At 44.2% G+C, this 27,381-nt stretch overlaps 1 protein-coding gene across 7 annotated transcripts in view; it reads left to right on the top strand.

Annotated features, from left to right (window-relative positions):
- MEGF11 (multiple EGF like domains 11) overlaps positions 1-27,381 on the top strand; it is a 339,710-nt gene that overhangs the window by 269,504 nt on the left and 42,825 nt on the right. For all 7 annotated transcript variants that reach the window (XM_028705587.2, XM_028705582.2, XM_028705584.2 and 4 more), the window contains 3 exons: positions 15,871-16,017; positions 17,889-18,023; positions 26,215-26,343. In XM_028705587.2, the coding sequence (XP_028561420.2) occupies positions 15,871-16,017; positions 17,889-18,023; positions 26,215-26,343 (411 nt within the window). The remainder of the gene's footprint in view (positions 1-15,870; positions 16,018-17,888; positions 18,024-26,214; positions 26,344-27,381) is intronic.

The raw sequence follows: 27,381 nt of genomic DNA, 5'->3' as shown, positions 1-27,381 counted from the left end.
GTGGGTTAAACCACAGAGGCTAGGACTTGCCGATCGGAAGGTCGGCAGTTCGAATCCCCACAATGGGGTGAGCTCCCGTTGCTCGGTCCCTGCTCCTGCCAACCTAGCAGTTCGAAAGCACGTCAAAGTGCAAGTAGATAAATAGGTACCACTCCAGCGGGAAGGTAAACAGCGTTTCCGTGCGCTGCTCTGGTTCACCAGAAGCAGCTTAGTCATGCTGGCCACATGATCCAGGAGCTGTACGCCGGCTCCCTCGGCCAATAAAGCGAGATGAGCACCGCAACCCCAGAGTCGGCCACGACTGGACCTAATGGTTAGGGGTCCCTTTACTTTTACCTGTAAGGTGAGAAGACTAGAAGGATCCGGGGGAGCTGCTGAGGAGCCCCCTCCAAGTGGAGCAGCTTGTTATTGCCTCCTCATAATATTGCCTTCTTCAAGTGAGTGGCTTGATTCGGGACTCATAAAACAACGTTGCTCACCCCTGTTCCCTTCTGCGTTGAGTTTACATTTTTCATGGTAGCCTTGGATCCTCAGGTATTTTGTAGGTTTTGGTAACAGTTTTGGTAACACTGTTTTGGTAACAGTGTGGACTTCCCTCTGCCTTTGCTAAGACAGTGTCCAGAGATGCTACCCCAGAGTTGCAGCTGCCTCTTCTCCTGCCCTCTTTCTACCTCCTGCCTGATCCACCAGGTGATGGAGAAATAGTGCTAGCAGCAAGTACCACTAAAAACGTCATGGATGTAAACATGCCCATAAATCTTCAGTGGGGTTAAGCTGGGGCTAAGCTGGGGCTATGACTTTCCGGTGTCCAAAACAGAGCAGTCGTGGTAGATTTGAACTTTTTGTGAGAGCCTCTGTGCCCCTGGCAAAGGGAGTTAATGGCGTAGAGAAACGAGTAACTGGCTGGGCACAGATAAGCTTGGCTTTGAGAAAGGGAAATTTGAGTGCAGGGAGGCGCTTTGGGAAGCAGAGAGCAACATCCTTTACTGTCACTCAAACAGCGAATCCTGTTTCTTCTCTCCTGTGGACACATTAATTCAGGAGAACTGATAAGGTGCATACACACACACACACACACACACACAGGGGAAGGCCTTTTTTAATTCTGAGGGAAGCAGTCCCTTTGACTGTGAGCTAGGAGGTATTTTTAACTTTGGATTTGTGAACAGTTGATAGAGGAGAGAAAGCCAAAGAGAGTCGTTTTTGATCGGCTTTGTGAGAAACAAAGTCATTCTATAACATCATTGTTTTACTAATTTGAATCTGTCCCCCTCAGCTGTTGTAGTGCTTAGCTTGAGGTAGTTAGTATTGTGTTCAGAGCTGGCATATGGTTGGCACTTAATTAATGTTAAATAGTCGGGGATGTGTTTTATTCTGGGATTATTGTGTAGCGCAGAAGTTAGTACAAGGCATGGAGTTCAGCCTCCTAACAATTGCAGCTTTCATTGTATGATTTTGTGTGTGTGCAAAATGCAAGTTTCTAACCCTTATGGCGAAGGCAGCATGTGGGCACTGCCTTGTGAAGACACATGTGTGGGGACTATGTTATTGCTTCTGTGGTCAGCCACTGCAAATCAAACAACTTGTAAGGGGTTAGCACAGTGGTTCTCAACCTGTGGGTCCCCAGATGTTGTTGGACTACAACTCCCATCATCCCTGAGCTCTGGCCTTGCTAGCTAGGGGTGATGGGAGTTGTAGTTCAACAACATCTGAGGACCCACAGGTTGAGAAAGGCTGGGTTAGCATGATCACCTCCCTGTGCTTGAAACCCAATGCATTTTGGTGGAACCACCTGACATGTTCCATTGTGAATTGCCAAGTGTTGGTTCCCATTCCATCATCTGATGGGACAGCAACATGAAGTGGTGGCTTGCTCATGGACCCATCACAGATTTAGCATAGCAACAGAGGAAGTTGCTTTCTGCCAAGTCAGATCATTGGTCCATCAAACCCAGCTAAGCTCTGCTACTTTGCTTTCCAAGGGCTTTGACATGAACTGAAAGCAGAGCCCCATCCCCATTCCCTGATATGGACAGAGAAGAGCACCATGATTCAGAGGCTCCTCCTGCATTTTGTTGACTGCCCTGATCAGAGGGCAGGAGGACTTGGTGGAAGAAGGCAGCAAAGAACGTGAGGAGGGACTGTAGCTTGGTGGTAGAGCATCTGCTTCGCATGCAGAAGGTCCCAGATTCAGTCCTCAATAGCATCCCCAGATGCCTGGGATAGACTCCATGCCTGAAACCCTGGAGAGCTGCTGCCAATCAGTGTAGACAAGCTGGGCCAGTGGTCTGACTCAGTATAAGGCAGCTGCCTATGTTCCTATGTGTACTCCTAGCTACAAATCTCCTGCCAACCTAGCAGTTCGAAAGCATGTCAAAGTGCAAGTAGATAAATAGGTACCGCTCCGGCATGAAGGTAAACGGCGTTTCCGTGCGCTGCTCTGGTTTGCCAGAAGCGGCTTAGTCATGCTGGCCACATGACCTGGAAGCTGTACGCTGGCTCCCTCGGCCAATAAAGCGAGATGAGCACTGCAACCCCAGAGTCGGCCACGACTGGACCTAATGGTCAGGGGTCCCTTTACCTTTACCTAGCTGCAAATAGAATGCTCAGGTCACATTGGGTGCAGGGCTGTTCAGTGGAACCAGTTTTGCTCATTTGCATGCCAGTCCACAGAGGTAGAGAACTCAGGTAATGTCTATTCATGTGTAAACCGACCTATGGAATTTGTGTGTATGCATGCACGTGAGTCGAGCGTAATTTCCAGGGGCAGGGTTTCAATGCCCTTTAGTTAGTTAGTGAAGTTATTTATTTATTAGGAAATTTGTTACCAAAGATATCCCCCCACCAAGAATATATTATTGGAATATAATTAGGAAATATTGATTTAGAAACATCCTGGTGGATTTATGAGCTGTCCTTTGGTATAAATTTCTTAAGGCAGCATGTGTATACGAGTGCTTGCCTTCCTGTGACTAGCTAAATAAATATCGCAAAACATAAGCAAGTTTATGCAAATGTGCTGAATGTGTGGCACTCATGGAGAAGGTTGGATTCTGCTGCTCCTGCTGCAAAGTTTAGACTACCTTGGCACACAACTTACTTTTCTTTTAAGGGCAGAGTATAAACAGCTTCATTTCTAGGGGACTTTCCCTCATCTTTTGGGATATAGCGAGCCCTTTCAAACAAGTGATATCTTTCCTGCTTCCAACCTGTCACTATTTACAGGTGGGATTCTATCACATACTGGCTAATTTAGGTTGTTCCTTTGGGAGGTCTTGTGTGACAAATCCCCTTCCCCAAAAAGATTGTACTATTTGTGATCAGGAAAGTGTTGGGGGGATGTACTAGAAAGTGTGAGATAACAGTTGCTTTGACATAACATCATCTAACCTGACTGCAAACAAATCAGGTTAAATGTTCAATAAACAGACTTCCAGGCAGCATGCTGAGAGTTTCACAGTGCATCTTAGTGCATTGTTGCGTGCATGATAAAGGACCTTTATCCCTCGCTGATTCCTTTTTGTCCTCTGCTGCTATGCTACGTAGAAAACATTAGATAGAAACATTCCTGCGTTCACATTAGCTTGCCATTTTCTGGCTGGCTGTTCCCGTTATCTCTGCCATAATTTCCGTTTAATCACTTTTAGTTACTGTATCCTAGCTCTTGAAGTTAATAATTTAGTTGTGTGATATTCCTGCATCCTTACATTGTCTTTAAAGGAAGGATGGAACTGAGACATTTCAGCAGGATGGGTAAGTTATTACAGTCCCCTTTTACCTGCCTCCACTGGGCGTTTTTTGAAAAGGGAAATGTCTTTTCCCATCTGAAAGGGGAGCACTTAGCTTTCTGGCTTCTATCAGTGCCCTCTAAGCCTTTAAAAATGTACCATAAGCCTATTAGAAATCAGCTTTAATTTTTCATTGGCTTAATTTCAAGTGAGATGATAAGATTTTAATGTCCTCCTTTTGCTTAAAAATTCTCTCTTTTGATGGGGAACCTTTCAGGATGGCTCCTGCTGATAGCAGGCTATTTTTTAAAGAAAGAAAAAAAACTAATCTGCATTTGCTAAGTTATCAAAGGCTCCACTGATGTCCTCATGTTAATTGAGCCTCTGGAACTTATTGATGAGGTGCCCAACTCAGTAGAACTAGATCAGTATCTTAGTCAAGTTTATTTTTTGTTTACCCAAAAGATAGTCCAAGAAGATGTTTTTAGGGCATGAACCAGAATTTTATTTTTTAAAGGAGAAAGGAGATTTTAAAAAATAGAATATACCATACCTTCTCAAATAAATGGACAAAAATGGGAGTGGGATGAAGATGGAAGTGTTATACTTTATAAGTCTACTTACACCTTAACATAGTGATGAGGCACCTGTGGTCCTGCAGTTGTTTCTAGACTCCAGTTCTTATCAGCCCCAGCCAGCTTGAGGTGTGATGGTGAGCACCACAGCTCAATAACACCTGGAGGGCCACAGATGCCCCATAGAGCACAGACCTTCCTCATGCTTGAGTCCCTCCAGATGTTCTGGACTGCAGCCACCATCAGCCCCAGCTGACACAACCTTCCTTCCATATTGGGGAAGGCTGATACTACAAACCAGTAAGCAAGGGATGGAAGATCAGAGTTCCTGGTTCAAATCTCACCTCCACCATGAACTCATTTGGCCAGTAACATATTCAGAAGTGCTGGGTACCTTCATGATTCTCACAGCCATGTCCCTTGCAAGGTGATGCAACTTTCCAAGGTCACAGTAACCTTAGAATTATATAGTAATAATAATAATAATCAGGGATGCTTGCAACAATAAATGCAGATTTGGCCTTTCAGTTAGATCTGCTCTTTTCTGTGCATATACATGGGCAAATGATTTGGAGTGCTCCAATACCTTCTATCAGAGTGGCTTAAGTTGTGTTTCTCCATGAAGTTCCATTGTACGTAGCAGAACTTCTGAAACGGAAGCACCTTGTGTTTTCGGTGTTGCTAAATGCTCATCTTTGAAGCATACAGCAGCTAAAGAGGTCCCTTTTCATACTGATTGGGTGGCTGTAGGTTACTGGAGACAGGGACCGTGCTGCAGGAATAGTAGTGGGTCTTCAATCCCAGACTCTTACACCACTGTATTTGGTGATGAATATAATATGTGAGTAGCTGGACCATAAAGAAGGCTGATCGCCGAAGAATTGATGCTTTTGAATTATGGTGCTGGAGGAGACTCTTGAGAGTCCCATGGACTGCAAGAAGATCAAACCTATCCATTCTTAAGGAAATCAGCCATGAGTGCTCACTGGAAGGACAGATCCTGAAGCTGAGGCTCCAGTATTTTGGCCACCTCATGAGAAGAGAAGACTCCCTGGAAAAGACCCTGATGTTGGGAAAGATGGAGGGCACAAGGAGAAAGGGACAACAGAGGACGAGATGGTTGGATAATGTTCTCGAAGCTACCAGCATGAGTTGGACCAAACTGCGGGAGGCAGTGGAAGACAGAAGTGCCTGGCGTGCTCTGGTCCATGGGGTCACGAAGAGTCGGACACAACTAAATGACTAAACAACATAATATGTGAGTGTGTTTGGCGTCTACACTGACTGGCAGTGGTTCTACAGGAGATGTCTGGGGTTGCACCAAAGACCTTTTGCAGGTAAGGCAAATGCTCAGCCACTGAGCTACACAGTCACAGTCGGAGGCCATGACTCAATGCAGGCAGATAGACAATCCCCGGACTTCTACACACATTCCAGAAAAAGCTAGGAACCTAGAAAAGGTACACCATCCATGTAACCAGCCGCCAGACAATGATATTCTAAGAAGACATAAGGCATAGGCAGAGCACAGCATGCAGTACATTAGAGGGCACACAAACCTGCTCCACCTTATGGAGCAGACACCAATGGCTTGAGATAGTTGCACCAAAGCACCACTAACAAGGGGCGCACGGGCCTTTCTCCTGAATCTCACCCAACTCCAAAGCACATAGAGCAAGCAAGGGCCCAGGCCAGCATTTCACACACTCACACAGGGCTGCCAACAACAAACCACCCTATAGGAAGCCCCCCTCCCAATGTTTCTATTCTGTGCATGACTCGTAATTGGACAGAGGCCAGAACTGTGATGCAAACAAAGCCTCAGCAGACAGATTACTCTGCCATCTGCTCTCATGTCTGCTTCACAGGTGATCTAATGATCCAACAGCCCCCGGTGCTAAGATGTGGCAGAATTAAGCTTCCTCCGCCACCAAACAAGAGCTGATGACTTGAAGTCCAGCGGCTTGTTCTGAGAAAACAGCAAGCCCCCTCCTCTGTGCGTGGGTTCTCTTGGGCCCTTTAATTATTTTCTCGCACCACCCTAATGTGCCCCAGCACTAAGTTCAGGAATGACAGCTTCAGTATGCCTCCACTCCCATCTGTTCCTCCTGGGCAGCTGAGATGGAGCTAATCAGATGCTATTCCTTCAAACGGCCCTGTTGTATTCCCCTTTATCCAGCCCGGAATGGATGCAGTGGCATGCTAGGTACACACACAACCGAGCGTGCCTCTGTAATTGCTAATGAGTAGATTAAAGTACAAGCTGTTAGGCACTAAGAGGACAGTGCGACGGTAGAGGTAAAACAGCAGAGTCATTGGGAAGGACAAACAGATCACCAGGCACCGGATTATAAGATATAAGTAAGCCCCCATGCCATTCTGCATTGGTATCTCTGCAGAATAATCTCTTCTAGGCACTTAGGAAGCTGCCTTATGCTGAGTTAGATCACCCATCTAGCTCAGGGCTTCCATACTAGCTGACAGTGGCCAGGGGCGTAGGAAGGGGGGCAGTGGGGCGGTCCACCCCGGGTGTCATCCAGAGGGGGGTGAGAAGATCCCCCTGGGTGGATCACGTGCAGTGCTGCAACCAGCCCAGGCAGCGCTGCACCGCGATCAGACCCTCTCCGGGAGGATCACGCAGCCGCACCAATTGCTCCATCTTCGTGGGCAGATCCTCGCTCTGGGTGCCCACCTGGCTAGCTCCACTGCTGGCAGTGGATCCTCAAAGTTTCAGGCAGGGGTCTCTCCCATAGCTACCTAGAGATGCCATTGGCGATTGAGTCTTGGCCCTTACGTATGCAAAGCAGATGGCCCCTTCCCCATCAAGGCAGGTAAATGTAAAGGACACCAGGACAGTTAAGTCCAGCCGAATTTGACAATTTCAGGCCAAGGGAGCCAGCATTTGTCCACAGATAGCTTTTCTGGGTCATGTGGCCTGCATGACTAAACCGCTTCTGGCGCACAGAATACCATGACATAAGTCATAGCACACGGAAATGCTGTTTATCTTTCCATCGCAGTGGTACCCGTGTATCTACTCATGTTGGTATGCTTTCAAGAGGCTTGGTGGTTTCATGAGAAGATCAGAGTATGTAAGGGGACAAGGTTCCTACCCCAAAGGAGCTTACAATTTCAAATCCCCCTTCAATTTAGGAAGGGGAAGATACTTGGAAGTGAATGCAACCTGGGAAGAAATTTGGGCTGTTTCAGTTGCACATCCTTCAGTTTGGGAGTTCCAGTTTGAGACTTGCCATGGTGAAGATGGAAGCAGGGTAGTGGGTATTCTGGATAAATCAGTCTGGAACACTTTAGTCTCTGCCTGGTTCTGAGTAGAGCTGGCACATGAAACATGATGGATTATCCCCAAGGGGGGAAAAGGTTGTCTACCCCTGCATGCAAAACAAATGTTCTACCACTGAACTTATAGTCTTTTCTAGTAGCAGTGGTACGCTCATTGTTCTGTTGGGCTGGGTCCTGGCTCTGGTCCTGGCTCTGGTTCTGTAGGCCCAGGTGCTGTGGCATCTGGTTCAGTGAGTTCCTGCCTCAAGTTCAATGATCCCCTGATCACCAACATCTGACTCAGAGCCAGGACCCAGTCCAGCTCCTTAGCTGGCAATAAGAGCATAAGAAGCGCATGCTGGAACTCAGAAGCATTAACTGGAATCATAGAATTGTAGAGTGGGATGGGACCCCAAGGGGCATCAGGCCCAACCCCCTACAAAGCATGAATCACTACTAAAGAATCCCTGACCGATGGCCATCCAACCTCTGCTTTAAAAAGTCCCATGAAGGAAACTCCACACCTTCCAAGGTGATTTGTTCCACTGTTCAACAGCTCTTACACCAGAAAATTCTTCCTCATGTTTAGTGGGAATCTCCTTTCTTGTGTTTGACTCCATTGGTTTGAGTCCTACCATCTGGAGCAGCAGAAAACAAGCTTGCTCCAGCTTCCATGTGACAGCCCTTCAAATATTTAAAGATGGCCATCCTATCACCTCTCAGTCTCCTCTTTCCCAGGTGAAACGTACCCAACTCCCTCTGTACGCATTCCAGCTCATCAATATCCTTCTTACTACCTTTGAGGTAGAGCTTAGCTATCATGACTAGTAGCCATTGACAATGTTCTCCAGGAATTTATCCAGTCCTCTTTTAAAGCTGCCCAAATTAGTGGCCATCACTGCAAGTTCCATAGTTTGCAACGTGAAGAAGCCCTTTAAAAAAATTATCCTGAATCTTCCAACATTCGGCTTCACTGGAGGCCCACCAATTCTAGTATTATGAGAGAAGAAGGAAAACTTTTCTTCTCTCCATTTTCCTCTCTGTTGTTCCCAACTCAGTGTCCTGGCCGCTGCTGGGTTTTCGGGGTCACAGCAGACAGAAGGATTGCCTTCCCTTTTGTCTGGGTGCTGATCTGGCCGAGCTAGGGAGCTCCCAGGTGCCTCAAAATCTCCTTGATACCCAGCACCAATTCTGCAGCTTTTGACAGGCTCACATGGCCTGCAGTGAATCAGACCTAATCTCTCTCTGCACTCCAGGAACTGCTATCCAAATGTCAGAGACAAGTGGCTGTTATGACTTCGTGCCATGCTGAGAAGACAGAGGAGAGTAGCAGGGTGTTTAGCGTCAGATCCACCATGTCTATTGAAGTCCTGTCAAAACTAATTTCTGTGGAATGTACTTTGAGATGGTGATTAATGTGTGGTGTGTTGTTGTTTTTTAATGTGGAGTGAGAGAGAGAGAGAGAGAGAGAGAGAGAGAGAGAGAGAGAGAGAGAGAGAGCACGCTCCAATAATAAAATAATTACAGCGTATACATTGATCTATCCATCTCCCCACAGATCCTTCTTTCCTTTCCCCCACTTTGAAACAAGAGGAAAGGAAGCTACATCCTGTAATTTCTCCAGGTCTTACATCCCTTAGAAAATAATTAGATTCAGTTCAGTAGCAAGAACCCCCCCCCCCAAGACTCTGCCACAGTCAAGGGGATAGGAGGAGCAGATCCAGGCCGAAGCCTCCAGCTCTCATTTATTCCAATCCACCTTCTTCCTTCCTTTCTTCCTGCATTTGGAGAAGTGTGGTTGTATTGTCTAGAGGCATGAACAACCGGTTTCATTAGGAGCAGGAGCTGTAGTTCAGCCACGTTGGATGGAAACACAGCAAGGGCCGAAACCAGGGGGCAGTTTCCTTTCTCCTCGACAAGAGAAATTTCGTGCCGTAGGCAGAGTGGAGAAATGGCAGAGTACAAAAATGTTAACATCCTTTGTGATGATGATTATTTGTCAATTTGTATTATACTGCTCAATTATACCATCATTATACCAAAATAGGTGTCTGTGTGGTTTACAAAATGTAAAAAAATACAAAAAAAGACACAACATTACTAAAATACACTATAATTAAAATACAAACTAAAGCAATCCCATTGCACATAGGACCAGGACTTTTTTCAGTTCCGGCACCTCTCAGATGGGCGCCATTGCCATTATAAGAGAACAAGGGTAGTGTTCATGGTGAGTTCCAGGCACCTCTTTTTCTAGAAAAATATAGCCCTGCACAGGACTCACAGTTTCTCTCTTGGGACTTGTTGGCTTGTGTGAGTTGAGACTATGGTGGTCCCAGGAAGAGATCCAGGATCTTTCCAAACACAAGGGTGAAAATGCCATGCTTTATTTACTTGATTCCCCCCCCCCCACAGGGCATCTCCATGATGCCATCAATTCATTGTCCTCTTTCATTTTCCCATGAACCTTCTCTCTCTTTTAGACCATAGAAAATCTAACTTTTTTTAGAAAGAATGGGGATGTTTGCTACAGCTGTAGATTGCCTTAGTGCTGCCCTTCCTTGTTTTCTAAGAGGCACACTTTTGACATGTTCATTGTGGAATAAGGCAGGTGAAAATATCGCCCCTGTATACCTTCCTGGTTGGTGTCATTTTATCAACGTTTTTGTTTTTTCTCTATCCATCTATCCAGCCATCTGTCTTTTAATGAGCACCATAACTGTTCTTTGCCTACATTTCTAAAAGAAGATATTAAAATTTAGTTTGAAAGCACTTAAATGATTAAAAATTGATTTAATGTAACAGAGGAAAAGACCCCACTGCATTTTCTGCTGCTGTCATTCCTTTGTTTCAGATTTCAGGTAAAACAGTTTGTTTAAAATAAATATGTGTGTATATGAGAGAGAGAGAGGTGTAATTGTCATGTCAAATAGATACAACTGAGTTCTGCCTTTATCATATTACAAGTAAACATGGAGAATTGTGCAACTGAAAAGCTTCTAATAAGGGCCACTCCATGTATTTGCTATCTATCTCTCTTTGCTAACCTTTGTAATCTAAACATGCTTAAAAGGTGTGATCCTGCTCTCATCTGTTAGATGCGATTAAGGCTTCCCTTCCACCACCTCTGCGTTGTGCTAAGTCAGTATCCCCATCAGGAATCATCTTGCCTTTATTTAGTCCTGGGAAGATACTGCCTCATTAGTCTTCAGCTAGAGGTGACTTCTCTGCCGCGGGAAACGGAGATGCATTTTAATGCTCCTGCCTTTTTAAAAGAAAGGAGCTGGTGTCATTCTCTGAAAAACTCAAGACAAGAAATAATGTTCCTTAATTGTCTCCATTTATAAATAGCCCGGTTTACAATGAAAGAATTCTAGTCCAAATATTGCTGTCAAAATGGAGGAAGCAACGTGACAACTCTTCCCTTAATCCCCGTTTGCACTTAATTCCAGGAGTCTGGGTTGGCAGTATTTAAAATGAGGGGAGGCAATCCATCATTAGGTTATGCATTCTAATTGCGCAAGTAGTTCCACGGTGGGTTAAGTCACTTGGTGCCCCCCCCCCCGGTCATTTATTGCCTGCTGGGTTTTTATGGGCATTGCCAAACAGCTTCTTCCAAGGGATCAGGACCCCTAACACAACTGAAATGTAGAAAGCATGGTTAGCAAAAGTCTCCCAATTCATATGGTTGCACACACACCCCAATCTCCAAGTGGCAGGAAACTCCAGAGATTGTAGCTCTTTGCCCAGAGTTTGGGTTCCTTAGAATGAAGGTCAATGGAGAATGTGGTGTCTTTAGGATATATGGTTTTATTTACACATATATACAACCTGAGTATAGCTTGGAGGGCCTCAGTCACAACATTAACGCTCAATGAATCTTGCCTCTCCACTAAATTCCCAGGGAGTTCTCCAAACCATATCTATGGGTCTTGCACAGATCAAGACCAGCTTCTGTGTCTCTAGCTTGCAGCATCAACCAAACTCTCCTTCCAGCACTAACTCTCCTGGCCTATTGTTCTCCATCTTGGTGATGTGACATCCAGCCAGGTGAGGTGGAAACGCCCACCCATTTGTCTCTATGGCAACAAATGGGCCTTTCCACCTGGCCCAGTAGAGCAATTCTGATATTCTGTTATTGTTACTTATTATTTTCTTTCCTCTTTTATTTTACTCACCTTTTATTTATTTTTAGGTTTGTGGTTGAATTGAAAGGGAATTGATTTATGGTGCCTTGTTTCCTTATAGTGTACGTTTATATCAGTAATAATTTCCAGGGGGAGTAGCTGTGTTGCGCTAATACAGCCAAAAGAAAGAGAGTTTTGTTGCACCTTAAAGACTAATAATTTTATTGGGGCAGTAAGCTTTCATGAACCAATGTCCACTTCATCAGGAGCTTATCAGTAATATGTCAGTAATATAGTCAGTCCATGATATAATGCAATATAAAGCTGTGCTTTTCTTTACTTTCAACATGCTTCTGAACCTCATGTTAAGATGCCTCTGGCTTTGGTACAACATCCCTTCTGAAATGTGTAATTATTTCTGAACTTGAATGGAGGTGGGTGGAGGGATGAGTCCTGCTATGCTCCTTTAGTGCACTATCCACAGATATTTTTGAAAACTGCCCTGTATGTATGCTCGACAGTGATCGTTCTGTCAGTTTTAATAATCTTCCAAGCAGGATGTCCGAGTGGGTGGCAAGTCCACCAACATGGTATGTTCCTCATGGCAGCCTAATGAAGCCATCAAAAAGCAGGAAATGAGCTGAAATGAAGCTTATCCATGGCAGCACATATAATCCAAACTCTGGCTGAGTTCAGGTATTTTGGAGTCATCGCCCGCGCTTATCCTTTTATCCGCGAGAAACATGCGCTTGGCTGATAAAGAACTTCCGGATGGTGTAGGGATTGCTGGCTTAAATGAGGTCTGTATCAGATCTCAAGGCACACTGAGGCAGCAAACTCCTGAGCTCTCGGTCTGATGCTCATGTGCTTTAACAGGACCTGTGCAGCATGCGACCTGCGGAGCCAAACGCAGCCCCCGCCTCCTGGCATGTAGTGTGTGGCCTGTCAGTGCAATGACAACCCTTCTGGTTTTGCAGAGCCAGGCAGACATTAAAAACCGGAAGTTTATCAGCCCCTGGCTGGTTGCCATACATAGCTGGTGGGGTGCATTCTGCTTTGCGGGTACTGAGCTAAAATATGCAGAAGGCAGTGGAGGAGAGGTTTTGCAAAATATATGATTATTTATTCCCTTGCACAGTAGACATCTCCCAACCCTTTTTCTTCCTTTTCTTTCCCATGCCTTTAGCCACATGGAATGCACTAAGTGGTGGTTAGTGTTCATCAAAAGTGGAGACTCAGAGCAAAAACTTGCTACTTCTTCAAAGCAGAATAGCCAGTGGCGGAGCTGGCTGCATGAGTGCCATGCACCTGGGGGGGTTGGGCGATCTGCTGTGCGGTGGCAGTGCAATCTGCACGCGGCTGCAGCTGCGGCGGCGTGATCCTCCACACGCAGCTGCAGCAGTGGCAGTGCGATCCTCCACATGTGGCTGCGGCGGTGTGATTTTCCATGTGGCGGCAGCTCGCACTGCTGCGTCCTGGGGTGACGGGCCTAGCCCCCCACGGTGTGCCTTTTTGTCACCCCCCTCAGAGATAGCACCCGGGCAAACTGCCCCCACCGCACCCCCCTTCCCACTCCCCTGAGAACAGCATTCTAAAACTACGGGCTGATTTTCTTTCCAGATCTACCTTGCCAATGTCAAGGTCTCAGTGCATCCATCAAGAAAGTGTTGTGGTGTTTTCGGTCATGTTTAAAGCCAACCGTGTGAAAAATGCTGTTTCTTCCATGCTGGTTTGGGCAAGGTCAAGCCCACAGACATTCACATGTAGCGGCTTCAGCGATTAAACTGCAAACGTAATTCAGCTGGCTGCAGCCCCATGATACAGTTCAGAGAGTACCAAGAGTGCTGCACTTGCACAGTCTGAAAGACCAAAACCCTACCACACATCACAACTGTGATTAAAAGCCATTCCACGAAACAAACTTTATGGAGTTGAATTAGTTCAGATGCATGCCCTCTACCATTCCTCAGATGAAAATAGGGACATTTTATTCTACATCAGTATCACTGCTTAAGCATTTCCTCCTGGTCAAGTAAAAAAGTTATTAGAGGAAACACACAAAACGGCAGTATTTTAAGCACAGAAATCTTTGAGTGTATGTATTGCCTGGGGAGGAAAGAAAACCCCAAATCAATAAATACAACTAACTTATAGGTGTGTGTGTGAAAATTGTGCATTATCATCATGCGTTTACAAGTATTTTGGAAGGATGATAGCTTTGAACAACTATTATTGTTGCAATTGTGCAGGTGTATCCTATGGGGTATTCTAATGTCTATTTTGGGGTCCAGGGACATACAACTGTTTGATATGGGGGATACATAAACTTCCTTTTTTAGTGTTTCAAACTTCTAAACAACTTGTGAATGTGTTAGCAACTGCAGCACCCTGGAGCTGTGGTGATTCCTGTGGATGGCTCAGCAGCACAGACACCCCTCACCCCACCCCACCCCAGGCACCCCCTCCCCCATCCTGTCCTGGGACTCCCCTTCACTCAAATGCAAAAAATGGGGAGACTCATCAGATTTCAGAAGGTGTCACCAATTCAGCTCATGGGAGAGATCAATGCCTTTTCCCTGTCCACGTGAGAATCCCCCTCTTTTGCAACTGTTAAAGGCACAGGCACCCTTGCTCCAGCTCAAATCTGATCAGGTTAAATGATTCTCAGGAGGACTCCCATTAATTTGAGTAAAATAAAGTCTTGCCCTCGTGAGTCTTACACAGATGAGTGACAGCTCCTTAGAGACCTCCGTGGGCTTGCAGGATTGGGCCCTGGTTTATTTTAATTCATTTGTTGACAAGTGAAAGAGCAGGAGCCCTTATTTAAATGTCACTAATTAGAATACTGGAGGACAGAGCCTTTAAATCACCTGCTAAGAGTCTCTGCACACACAGAGTGCACTTTGGTAGATTTGAACGTCATAATAAATGCCAAACTATTGTCCTGGGAGCCATTTGGTGCCTGGATTTGCATCTCTGCACGTTTGCAGAGCATACAAATTTATGTGAATAAAGAGAGAGTCCAGGGTAGGATCTATCCACTATGCTAAGTGCTCTGCAGAGCGGGGACATAACCTGTGTCCTAATAATCAGAGAACATTTATTTTTCCATTTCGTCCATGTATGAAGGGCGGTATACAATTTAAGCACCAAAATCACAGATTTAAGCTCCTCACCACAGATGAGCATGCAAATTGCAACAATTCCCACTTCCTTTTCTATCTCCGGTGCAATTCTTTTGACATTCCTACCTGGAAGCTTATTTCCTGAAAGCCCACACTGAAGCTACAAATTCAGGGGAAGGGTTGCTGCCTTTCTCCACCCCACCCCCATCCTCTTGCTGCTTCTGACATATGTCTCCTAAAGTGCATGAAGCAGCCTGGGTGCCAAGACAAAGGGTGCCACCATCACAGCAGCCATGCCCATCACCCTATTAGACTCTACCCTGTATGACTTAACATAAATAATATCAGGCATTTTATTATTTTGCCCGTTTTATTGTGAATTTAAAATGTAATGCTAGCCTTAAAATGAATTGCTATATTTTAAAATTAACTGGTATGAGACAACTTATTGCAATGATGTCCTTCTGCCCGTATTTTATTATCATGCCTGTTATGCAGTGCTTTTTCCTGGGGGGACGCATACCCTTAAACATTTTGTGACTCTAAGTTTGGCCTCCTCGCTTTGGCAGCACATATACTAAAATTGGAACGATACAGAGAAGATGTATTCAGTGGTCTGTGTTTGCCTAAGTCTGGACTAAGGAATCTGAGCCCCTGTGTTCTGATTCGATACATGATATCCAATCACAGAACATTTCAGGATTTGGACCTCTGTCATTGGCCCTTAAATTCTGAGTCATTATTTGCCGCTGGGAACTTTAGACAGCCAATCACGTTGGGAGTGGGAGTGGCCCAGGCCTTCGGAAATGTATATAAGCAGTTGCCCACTTCTGTTAGTTCAATAAAGGTTCTTGTTGTTATCACTGTGTGTGATAACCTCTTGGGAACCCACCTACACCTCAATGCCTTCACCCTAAGGCTCCGGGCAGTTAACAACAATTAAGGCACAATATGAAAAACAGTTTAAAACAATTTACAACCACTAAAAGACGTCAGTTGTGAAGCATTTTTGATTTGCATCTCTGCTCTTCTCCAGGCATCCATTGCGACAGTGTCTGTCCAGAAGGGCGATGGGGACCCAACTGCTCCATCACCTGCAACTGTGAAAACGGAGGGTCCTGCTCCCCAGAGGATGGGACCTGCGAGTGTGCACCAGGCTACCGAGGACCGCTGTGCCAAAGAAGTAAGTTCTCCCCCCAACCTACGTACTTTCCTCCACTTTCCATTGGCTAAATACCTGCCTCATCCCATCCCTAATTCCTCCTCAGCCATTATGTGGAGAGGAGACCATAGGGAAGCAGGTGGCCATAGGAGCCAACTCCTAGGGGCTGAGGGGTCTCGGACACCCCAATAAAATATTTGAGGGGGCTGGGGGGAAGGCTAAGTTGATGGGCATTGCCATTCAAATGGTGTCGACACACCAATTATTCAGGGCAGGGCTTACCTCCCTCCCCAACCAATATTCTATTTAAGTTAGCCCCTTGCCCTGCAAAAAAAAGGCCTCAATGAGGGATCCACAACAGAGGTTGTGGAACTGAGCTTGACCCAGTTATCCCATCCTCAAGTTTGCAGTTTGTATGGCGGGAACACCCAAACACAATTAATGAGTCTACACTGGAATTGTGCGATTAAACTCAGAATGGCTCTTTACGGAACCAGTGTCTTTAACTCTGCAAATAACTTTTGCACACACACAAAATTCCCAGTTCACTTCTCGTTCCCCAGCCCCAAATTTCGCAGGTCAGCCTTGGCACAGGCAAAAGCTCCTTTCCCCCCAAATAACTTGCAGCTGCTGTTTTTCTTTTTTATTTAAAGCCATTACGGCGCTGACCTGGGCCAGGGCTGCCATCCACGGCCTTTGTGCATTTCAATTACAAAACCCCTCTTTCCCTGTGAGTTCACGGCAATTCTCTCTCTGGCTGTAAAACTGCTCTCCAGACCCGCAAAAGAAGCCCTCAAAGAGTCGGGGAACCAAGGGGGGGGGGGTTTCTTCCTCTCTCTTTTTGCAAACTTTATATCCCCAGGGTTTAGAATGTGACAAGAGGAAATTGAAACTTTCCCAGAGAGAGGAGAGAAATAACAGGTTAGCTCTATCAGTCGGTGGTGCACAGGCCGGGAGGGCATCTGAGTGCCTTCATCTTATCCATGTAATCAGGCTGTATAGCCCAAGGTGGTCTGCTTGGAGCTGTGGCAAGAAGAGAGCTTGGCTTCCTTCCTCCATTATCGGCGGCCTCATTATGCCAGGAGTTGCACCTGCCCCCTAAGTATCCCTCGTTATCAGATCCGTCCCTGAACTGAACTTGCATATTTCAAGTTGCTGCTTCTCCCCACTAGGCCTGACAGGTATGGAGGGTCTTGTTGCTTTTGTTCCTTTCTTTGCTTCTGATAGTTCATTTGTGTCTTGAATATAGAGATGGAGGGGAGATTCAATTCTGTTTCCTATTATTATTATTTTAATAATAATAATAATAATAATAATAATAATAATAATAATAATAATAATAATTAATAATATCTTTATTGTCATTGCCCCCTCTCGGGGACAACGAAATTACTTATTATTTATTATTATTATTTGAATTTATATAAAGCCCTATATCCGCGGGTCTCAGGATGGTTCACAGAATAAAACCAAAATATAAAAACCACAAAATACATAATCAGAATAACAACAACAACAACAACAACCTAATACCCACACACATTTTAAAAGGGCATAGTATTTAAATGCAAACCCCCTCCTAATTTGTGCTTTCCGCAACAATACACAAACTGAAACACAGCCATCCTTTGGAATCCAAATTTTGCATTGCAGTTCTCCAACCGAATAATGTGAAAACATATAGGCTTAGGAAGGTGTACATTGAAAAGATATATTCATGAAAACAACATATAAAAATGCATTAAGAAAAAATGTAGTCAAGTGGTTAAACTGTATGGTGCTTTCTTTGTAAACTGCATGCATTGTTGCAAATAACTGTAGTAACGATGAGGACTAGTGTCTTGTTTCTGCCTTCTTTACAGTTGTAGTACAGCTTTTGTTATTTATTTTAGTTTGTCCACCTGGTTTCTACGGACATCAATGCAGCCAGCCGTGTCCCCAGTGCATTCATAGCACTGTCCCCTGTCATCACGTTACAGGACATTGTGACTGCCTCCCAGGATTTTTTGGCCCACTCTGCAATCAAGGTATGAAGACTCTTGGTGGTTCTCGCTGGTTGTATTTATTTATGAGCAATTGATAGAAGCCAATGGAAAGGTTTCTGGGCAAAGCTTTCCTTTTTGTACTATTATTATTCTTGTAAGCCTTTGAGGTTCTAGATAGCAGCAGGGGAAAGAAAACCTGTTTTCCTTTGTAGGCAGAAATGCAAATAAGCACTTAGTCTCCCCTTTGTAAATAAGTTGTATGCTAACATGCTTAAGTAAGGCAATTCCTTAGTTTTGGACAGAAGTGCAAATAAAATGTGGCAGATGTTGCAAATGCAGCCGGCTACTCAAGGCTCACATCTCTTTACTGTCAGAACCTAGAGCATCTCAGGCACACAATGGCACTTGTAAGTTGTGCTGTTAATTAAATGTAAAAGGTACTTGTCAGTTAGTACAGACTGCACACACAGGCAAGTACATATTGCCGGCAGGAACTTTTTAAAATGAAATTCTGAAATCTTGTTTCAGTTTGCCGATAGCTGAGAGATGAGCATCGTGAATGAGCTCTTGCTGTCCATACTGAAAGTCCCAGGTTTCACCCCAGGCTAGGAAAGACCTCAGGGGTGGGGCTGGGAGTGAGGTGGGGCAGTCAACATTGGACAAGATGGACCCAAGGGCCTTTCTCAGCAAAAAAGCAACTTCATGTGGCCATATATTTAAGGGCTGGGGCCGTAGCTTATAATAATAATTATAAACCGTATAATAATAATAATTATTATTTATTATTTATACCCCGCTGATCTGGGCAGCTTCCAACAGAATATTAAATTACAACAACCTATTAAACATTAAAAGCTTCCCTAAACAGGGCTGCCTTCAGATGTCTTCTAAAAAACTGGTAGTTTTTGACATCTGGTGGGAGGATGTTCCACAGGGCGGGTGCCACTATCGAGAAGGCCCTCTGCCTGGTTCCTTGTAACTTGGCTTCCCACAGCGAGGGAACCACCAGAAGGCCCTCGGCACTGGACCTCAGTGTCCGGGCAGAAAAATGGGGGTGGAGACGCTCCTTCAGGTAAACTGGACCGAGGCCATTTAGGGCTTTAAAGGTCAGCACCAACACTTTGAATTGTGCTCGGAAACGTACTGCGAGCCAGTGTAGGTCTTTCAAGACCGGTGTTATATGGTCTTGGCAGCTTACTGATAGAACACCTGCATTTGCAATATTAGAATGTCCTAGGTTCAATCCCCAGCATGGAAAAGACTGCAGCCTGAAACCCTGGAGAATGGCTGCCAGCCAGTGTGGACCAGCACTGTTGGGCTACAAGTCCCACCATTGTTGTCGAACGCTTTGGAAGCCGAACAATTTGGAACCCAAACACTGACAACCCAGAAGTGAATGCTTCCGTTTTCAAATGCGCCTTGGAAGTCAAACAGCTTCCGAGGTTCATCTCTCCATTTATTTCAATGTATTTTGCCAACCAGCAATTGCGCCTCAGTTGTTGAACGTTTCAGAACTCAAACGGTTTTCTGGAATGGATTATGTTCGACAACCGAGGTTCGCCTGTATATCGCAATGTTTAGCTGGTGATATATCGCAGTGTTGAAAACCAGATATCGCCCAGCCCTAGTAAATGTATATTTCTTATTTGGGTGTAATCTTCAATGTTTTATTTTAATATTTCATAATGATTCCTTTGATGTTTTCAGTTAGGTTGCAAACCGCTGTCGGATTTGTTTATTAATTCTCAAAATGCAAAGTGGCATAGACAAATGGGAGACTAAGGCCACCCTGGACCACAATTCCCATCAACCCTCAGGCAGCAGGCTGGCTGAAGGGAGTTGCAGCCTAAAACATCTAGAGGACACCAGGTTGTGTAGATTTAACAGATAATATGCTGCATGGCATCATCTTTTGTTTCTTTGGGGGGGGGGGTTAAGGAAAAAATAGAACTCGCTCTTTTTTTAATGTCGTGCTTTTCCGCAAGGTACAAATTATAGGCAGTACTTAGGCAAAAATAATTAAACATAGATTAAGTCGAAACATATGTTTTCTTTTCTCCTTGCCACTTTCACCACCAAGATGTAGAGCAATTAATATGAGAGCAAGCACTTTACTTTCCCCTTTTCGGCGAATGTGTCTGTCTCAATGCAAAAACCCCAGCTTAGTTTTCACAGTCTGAAGCAGGCCTAATTATCTCATTAAGCAAAACCCTGTTTTCTTGATTTCAATCTGTTGAGCGTCCCTGCCTTCCCTTTGAAATGTTGATCCACCCAGCAGAATTGCCATAAAATATTCATGTTCTAATTAAAGGCAGTCGGTGTTGCAATTTGTCATAATGTTGCAAGCATATGATATGATATATATGCTTTTCTTCAATATAAAAAATGAGAAAGAAGAGAAGAAGGATGCATTTTAATAATTTATTTTAGGCTAACTCGGTGCAAATATTGCTGTTTTCAAAATGCAGCTATTATTGCAGGTGCTTTACTTTTTCGCTAAGTAGAAAGATTATTTAGAGCTAAGCAGAGAGGAAGAAAACTCCTCTCTGTGCTAGCAGCCCTAGAGAGAGAGCATTTGCAGAGGGTTGTCCTATGGCCCATACCTGTGTCTTGGGTCACACCTCCTCGATCCATTTTCTTGGGGAGGGAGGGAAACAAGAGAGAAGAGGAAAGGACCCATCTAAATTGTATATGTGAGTAAAGGGGGGAGGACAATACCTTGGATTGGAAGATGGGCCCTGCGTTGTACTCCAGGGTCAAATGGTTTCTGGGCTCTTGAAAAATTGATGGCCACAGGGTGGTCCAAAGGGATGTTGTGGTTCGCCAGCCATCTTCCAGCAGACCACCTAATTCCTGCTGCTGGCTGATAGGATTCTAGCAGGGATTTCATCTCCTCTTCTTTTATTTATTGATTTTAAAATATTTATTTCCTAGGGCAGCTCAGAGTATGAAATTTAAAACAAGTTATTGCAACCGTAGCAAAACAAAGTAAACAAGTAAAACTACATGAATCGGGGCTGCAGTTTTTAATCGATTAACCGGTGAGATAAGTCAGCCTTAAAACGTTTTTAATCAACTGAATAGGCACCCCTGAGATACATGCGGAAATAATGTTTAGAATAAAAACTGCCAGTGGCAAGCAACATCTTCAGTGGGTCTTTCTCCTTTTCCCCTCTTGGCCGTAGGGGGAATCCCTTTCCTGCGATGATGCCTCACAACAAGAGTGCATCATCTTAGAAACAAAGGAAATGGGTTTTCTTGCTTTAGAAATGGCCAGCATGACGAAGGTGCTTCTGGCGAACCAGAGCAGCTCACAGAAATGCCGTTTACCTTCCCGCCAAAGCGGTACCTATTTATCTACTTGCACTTGACGTCCTTTCAAACTGCTAGGTGGGCAGGAGCTGGGGCTGAGCAACAGGAGCTCACCCCATTGCGGGGATTCGAACTGCCAACATTCCGATCGGCAAGCCCTAGGCTCTGTGGTTTAGACCACAGCGCCACCCGCATACCACTAAGGGCCTTGTACACTAATACAAAAACCTTGAACCTGGCCCAGTAATGTATAGGCAGCCAGTGCAGATTTTGAACGCTGGAGTTGATTATATATTGATTTCTCTTGATAGCGGGCTTGCCCACACTTCCACTTCTCCCATGCCTAGAAAGCACATGTCTGAGCAGTTTTCTGCTTTTCCTGTGCTTTCTAGGCATGGGTCCGAGCAATTTTTTGTTTGCCCCACCACTTTCCCTGGGAAAACTTGCTCTTTAGCTCTGAATCAGTGCAAACATCAATTGAGGTTTGTTCCAATTCAGCTATAAAGATTGAGATTTCCCAGCGGAAAGCAGCAGGAAGAGAGGAAGTCTGGATGCACCCTTAGTTCCGTTTACATTCCTTAGAATTTGGGTTGTGGTCAATGACAACTTTATAAGCTCAACAAGGGGGGTCATTGAACCCTAATCTGGATTTATGCAATGGGAGGCCAAAGCCAAGCTAAGGATCCCCTACCATTAATAGGAATACAAGCAGCTTGGATTGATAACGAATTATAGCTGCCAGAAAACAGCTGATATCTCAGCAGGGGTTTGGAGTAGTCCCCCTTCAGAGCTCTAATAACTAATTAACATGGCAATTACATCCTTGTATTCCTAATACAGAAAGCATTATTACCCTTTTCTGTATTCAAAATGTCTCAGATCCATTTAACTATTGTTTGTGCGTAATGCATGCAGCTTCAGTGAAGATCTTAATAGCCTCTAAGAAGGGTAAACAACTCACTTTTGAAAATGGTTCTAGTGGGTTGTTTCCCCCTTCACAGTTCAGAGAATCTTGGAGAATGAAGATATATAGTAAACATTTTACAGGCAAATATACCTCACAATATCGTATATATCCCATTATATGGTTGAGTTGACTTGTTTTCCAAATTGCTCAGCCTTTGGCTTCATAGGTCATGAAATGTGCAACAGTGTTTTGTTCATCTGAGGCCGACTTGCATCAGAACCAAACCAACCAAACTACCAGGTTCTGGACTACCAGGTTCCCAATGCACTCTGGGTTGCTGTTTTTTTACCAGCCAGAAGGGCATTGCAGTTCATGTCAGTCTAATGACAGCATTTGCATGTCGTGGTCAACACTATTTATTATATTTAATTATTTATCCCATGTATAAATCATCACCTATGAAACATCTCAAAGTGACTGATGATAATAACATCAACAATTTAAATAATCTAATATGTCAGAACTATTCAAATCCAATGCAGATAACAGACTGGTGTTTTTTTTAAAAAAAAAATCCACTTAGAAGGTTTGTTGAAGGAAAATATAGGTCATGGTTTAGTGTGAAAATATCCATCCTTTCCCAGCAGAGCAACAAAGCCACATTCCCTAGTTTAGTGTTACATCCAAACTGAGGACTGTGTCTGTTTTGCTCCAAACAGGGGAGAAATTCGACTCCGTTCACATTTAAAGCTGAATTTCTCAAATTTGCACTTTCTGAAAGGATCCTGTGAATGGAAACGCTTCCATCCTCCAGAATTTGCATGTATTTGAATTTTGCAGTGCAGATCTCCAACCAGTGTTTACAGAAATGTAACTCTTACAAGAATGTGTGCCTTAAAAAAAAGTTAGTGAAAATAACATACAACTGCATACAAATGTTATTGGGAGGAATCTGCCGTGAAATGCTAAAGAATTTTCATGCAGTTTGTGTTTTTAATGCAAATTGCTACAGCATTGTGGAGAACTGAATGTAAGGTATGAAAAATGAGAAACAGAGAAACAAAAATTGGCATCTCCTCCTATCCCCAGCTCCAAAAAACAAAACAAAATCCCCAATGTTAATTGAGGTTGGCTTTCCTATAGTTGTGTTTTGTCTTTTTTGACTGAAACAAACTATGACCACTGGTTTGGACATTACACTAAGGCAGAGAGCATAGTTTGTTTCGGCCACTGGCTTATGGGGAAGAGCAAAGCAAAAGTCATCTGTGTTCCATGGTTTACCATGATGTGCAAACTGGGTCATTGTCATGTCAGCAGCAAGTCAGTTTGCTATCATAAAATGATGTGTGCATATTGAGTACAGATCCATATGAAACAGATTGTCCATTCTTGGTTAACCTATCAAAAGGGGGTTGTAGCTACTTGTGCCTCTGCTTTAAAAAAGAGAGAAAGTTAATGTTTATTATTAAGAATAATCAACAAATGAATTGGGAATAGAAAGGAAGGAGATAAGAGAAGAAAGCTGTTATAGCAACAACAAGTAAATGTAAAATGACCAGAGAGGACAGATGAAAGAAATTGGCACTTAAGGGGGTAGGGATGGGAATAAGGTCCATGCTAAGTATGAAAGGAGAATGAGAGAAATGAGAGGAAATGGCTAACAAAAAATATTTTGAGAGGCTTGCGGAGATGGGAAGCGGGAAACGTCAGAGGAAAAATCTTCCTCACTTAAAGCCTCTGGGTCAACAAATTCAGCCTGTAATGGGGAGGTTGTGTCACAAAACCGCCAGAGCAAGCACCTTGAGGAATGCTGACCTATGGAACTCTTTGCCACAAGGAAACTGCTGTGAAGGGGGTGGGGGAAAACAGCCATTTCTGAATATGTATTAGATATTCATAGAAAGCGATGCCAGTAAATGTCAGCTGACCATGCCAAACTCCGACTCTGTTGGTGCCACCATTTTGTGACTGGGGGTGGGGTGGACTATTTAATTTTCAGCTGCCTTAAGTGGGCCCCAGCAGTAGAAAGATTGAGAAGCCCTGTCTGAGAGTATATGTGATTTCCCAGCAACCCAACTTCTGTGACTCTGTCGCAGTCCGATAAGGGCCGTATAACATCATCGCCTTCTTTTTATTTTATGTAAATTGGCTTTCTAAAACCAGGCTGTTGGGAACGTCCTCTTGATGGGATTATGTTTCTGCCAAGAATGCCTGTCACTGAATCCATCTTTTTTTTTTTTCCTCGATAACAAAATTGTGTTATAATATTGCTGAGATCTGTTAGAACAATGGGTCCGTGCATGAGGGAAGACAGGTGGACAGATTGTTTCGGTGTTTCGTCCTTTCTCTCTAGTGTGAATATTTCTCCCTTCTCTTCCCGCCTGCTACGTTTTCTCTCATTTCAGTGAGAAAACTGTTCCGTTTAGCATTTAACTTCAAAGTCAACTTTATCTACTCTGGGAGGGAGATAAGTGTGTTTTGAGACTGTATGTGATTGTCTTCCGGCCTATTCTTACCGTCCCTGTCATGGCGGGAGTTGGAACTGGCAGATGATTCCCAGCTCCAGATTTTAATCTCGGACTGAAGCGCTTTGGGAATAGATTGAGGTCATCTCCTGTGAATGTGAATCAGGAAGCATGAATTGTCGAAATGCTAAAGTAGGGAAATAATGCCAAAACAAAAACAAAATACCTCTACCTATTTGCAAGGCTATGAGTCCAGTTATGTTAGTGTGCCTTTCGTTGCACTGATGGACTGGGTGAGCTGGTTTTATCTGTTTAGTGAGCATGGTTATATGATGCCTGCTTTTGTCAGGGAGAGAATCCAGCAGCCAATAAGAACAATTTGACAATGCTTCCATTGTCATGCTAGAAAACAGGGACAACGTACTGGTTTTCCATCAGTATTCTGTAGTTATGTTGGAACCTAAGGATATAACTGTCTGTATAGAAGAGTTTAATTCAATACCCTCAAGACCTGCTACGGTTACAGCGTTCCTTCACCAACCTGGGGCACGCTGTATGTTTTAGACTAGTCAAGGCTGCGATGGCTGGTGCTAATTGGAGTTGAATTCCAAAACATCTGCAGGGCACCAGAATGGCTTTAGAATAAAATTAAAGGGTTTTTTCCTCCCCTGTCTTATGGACTAAGCAGTGCTAGGTGAAAAACTTAATACTGATGCTCTCTCCCTTCCTCTCTCTCTCTCTCTCTCTCTCTCTCTCTCTCTCTCTCTCTCTCTCTGTTTTCTTTTGTAATGACATGTGTCCTAATCAATGGATGGATTTACAGTGGTACCTCGGGTTACATACTCTTCAGGTTACTTACGCTTCAGGTTACAGACTCCGCTAACTCAGAAATATTACCTCGGGTTAAGAACTTCAGGATGGGAACAGAAATCGTGCTCCGACAGCGCAGCGGCAGCGGGAGACCCCATTAGCTAAAGTGGTGCTTCAGGTTAAGAACAGTTTCAGGTTAAGAACGGACCTCCGGAATGAATTAAGTACTTAACTCGAGGTACCACTGTATTTCATCCATCTGTAGATGGATGGATTTCTATGGATGTATACTTATTGAAAGCCATGCGGCCACAGAGGGAAACAGGCATCCTTTTTGTCACCAGAAAACTCATTCAATGGGTCTCAGTTTAGCATTGTGATTTGTGTTTCACGAGGTGTTTCCAGAATCTCGCTAGCCACCTGGCCATGTGCCTCCTTGGCTTCAGCAGCTGAACCACATCTTTTACCTTCAGGGCATTCTCTCTACACACATCAACATACATACACACACGCACACACCACAGTCCAGTGACCAATAATGAAGCTCAGTGAGACTCAAGACAAGGTTATCTTTGGGTCAGTGCGTCTGGCTGTTAACTAGAAGGTTGGTGGTACGAGTCTACCCTGGGACGGCTGTGGGCAGGATTCTTGCATTGCAGCGGTTTGGACTAGATGAGCCTTGGGATCCCTTCCAATTCTACAATCCTATGATTCTGTGTGCATTTCTGTTTCTATACAGTGTGTCCAAGCGGAAGATATGGGAAGGATTGTACCGAAGTGTGTCTGTGCACCAACAACGGGACATGTAACCCCCTGGATGGGTCTTGCCAGTGCTACCCTGGTTGGATAGGCAAAGACTGTTCCCAGAGTAAGGAGCAATTTCTTTTTCTGTCTTTCATAGCAATAGGTCTGCCTCATTTTCATGTGAAAAACACATTTGCTTGTCCTTCACCCTGATTTGCGGTACAGCCACATTGAGATGAAGCAGGGCTACAGAAGATCTATCTGCACAGTTTGCAATCCTGTGGGAGAAACCCCCTTTTCACAGTCTCACCTCCACGGATAGCAAAGAGGGTGGAGTCGTCCCAATGGCTTGATCTGTGGCAGCGCCCCGTCTCTGGAATACCAGAACATTTGAATACATATTTTTTTTGTCATCCAGCCTTTTGGAACTGTCATGTTTTAAGGTATATTTAACATAGTTTTATCAGATTTTATGTTGAGCCACCCTAGGCACTCTTCAGGAAGGAAAGGTGAGATAATAAAATATTTGAATGGGGCAAAAAGGGGAAGGGGAAGAATCCAGAAGCATAAAGAGTCTCTTGTAATCAGTGATATAAAAAAAAATTGTTGAAGAAAGGCAGATTGGAACAAATGAGTCTTCAAGAATTGCCTGAATTGAAGGGGCCTCTCATAGGTGTGAGAAGGGAGGTCCATAAATGTGGAGCCACCATCAAGAAGGCCCTCTTCCTTGTGTTCACTAATCTAATATACCATATTTGTGGGCAGTCTATATCTGGTTTGTACAGGCAAAACTGAGTGTCCTTTAGATAAGCCAGCACCAGTTCTTGGCTGTCACAGTGAAACCCTTTATCCGTGTCTCTTTGCATCTCTGTCATTGGTTTGGGAAAACATGGTTCATTCTGTGTAAAGTCTCACACAGTAAAGGATGGCTCTTTGTCCAGTTAATAGCCATTAATCAAATCAAAATGACTCCTCCAGGATAGCCCAGGTAAGGAAGCAGCCCTAGTTCAGAATAGTAAATTCAACAACAAAGATTTAAAAAACACTTATGCACAAACCTATCTACTAGGAACTCTGTCCCTGAACCCAACCTTGCTACAAGGTTTTCTACTTAGTATTCTTGTTGGTTTGCATAGGTGAATTTGTATTGAACGGCGAAGCA

The sequence above is a fragment of the Podarcis muralis genome, chromosome 14, assembly GCF_964188315.1.
Source record: "Podarcis muralis chromosome 14, rPodMur119.hap1.1, whole genome shotgun sequence".
In the NCBI taxonomy this organism is placed as follows: domain Eukaryota; kingdom Metazoa; phylum Chordata; class Lepidosauria; order Squamata; family Lacertidae; genus Podarcis; species Podarcis muralis.
This window is presented reverse-complemented; position numbering and strand designations above follow the sequence as displayed.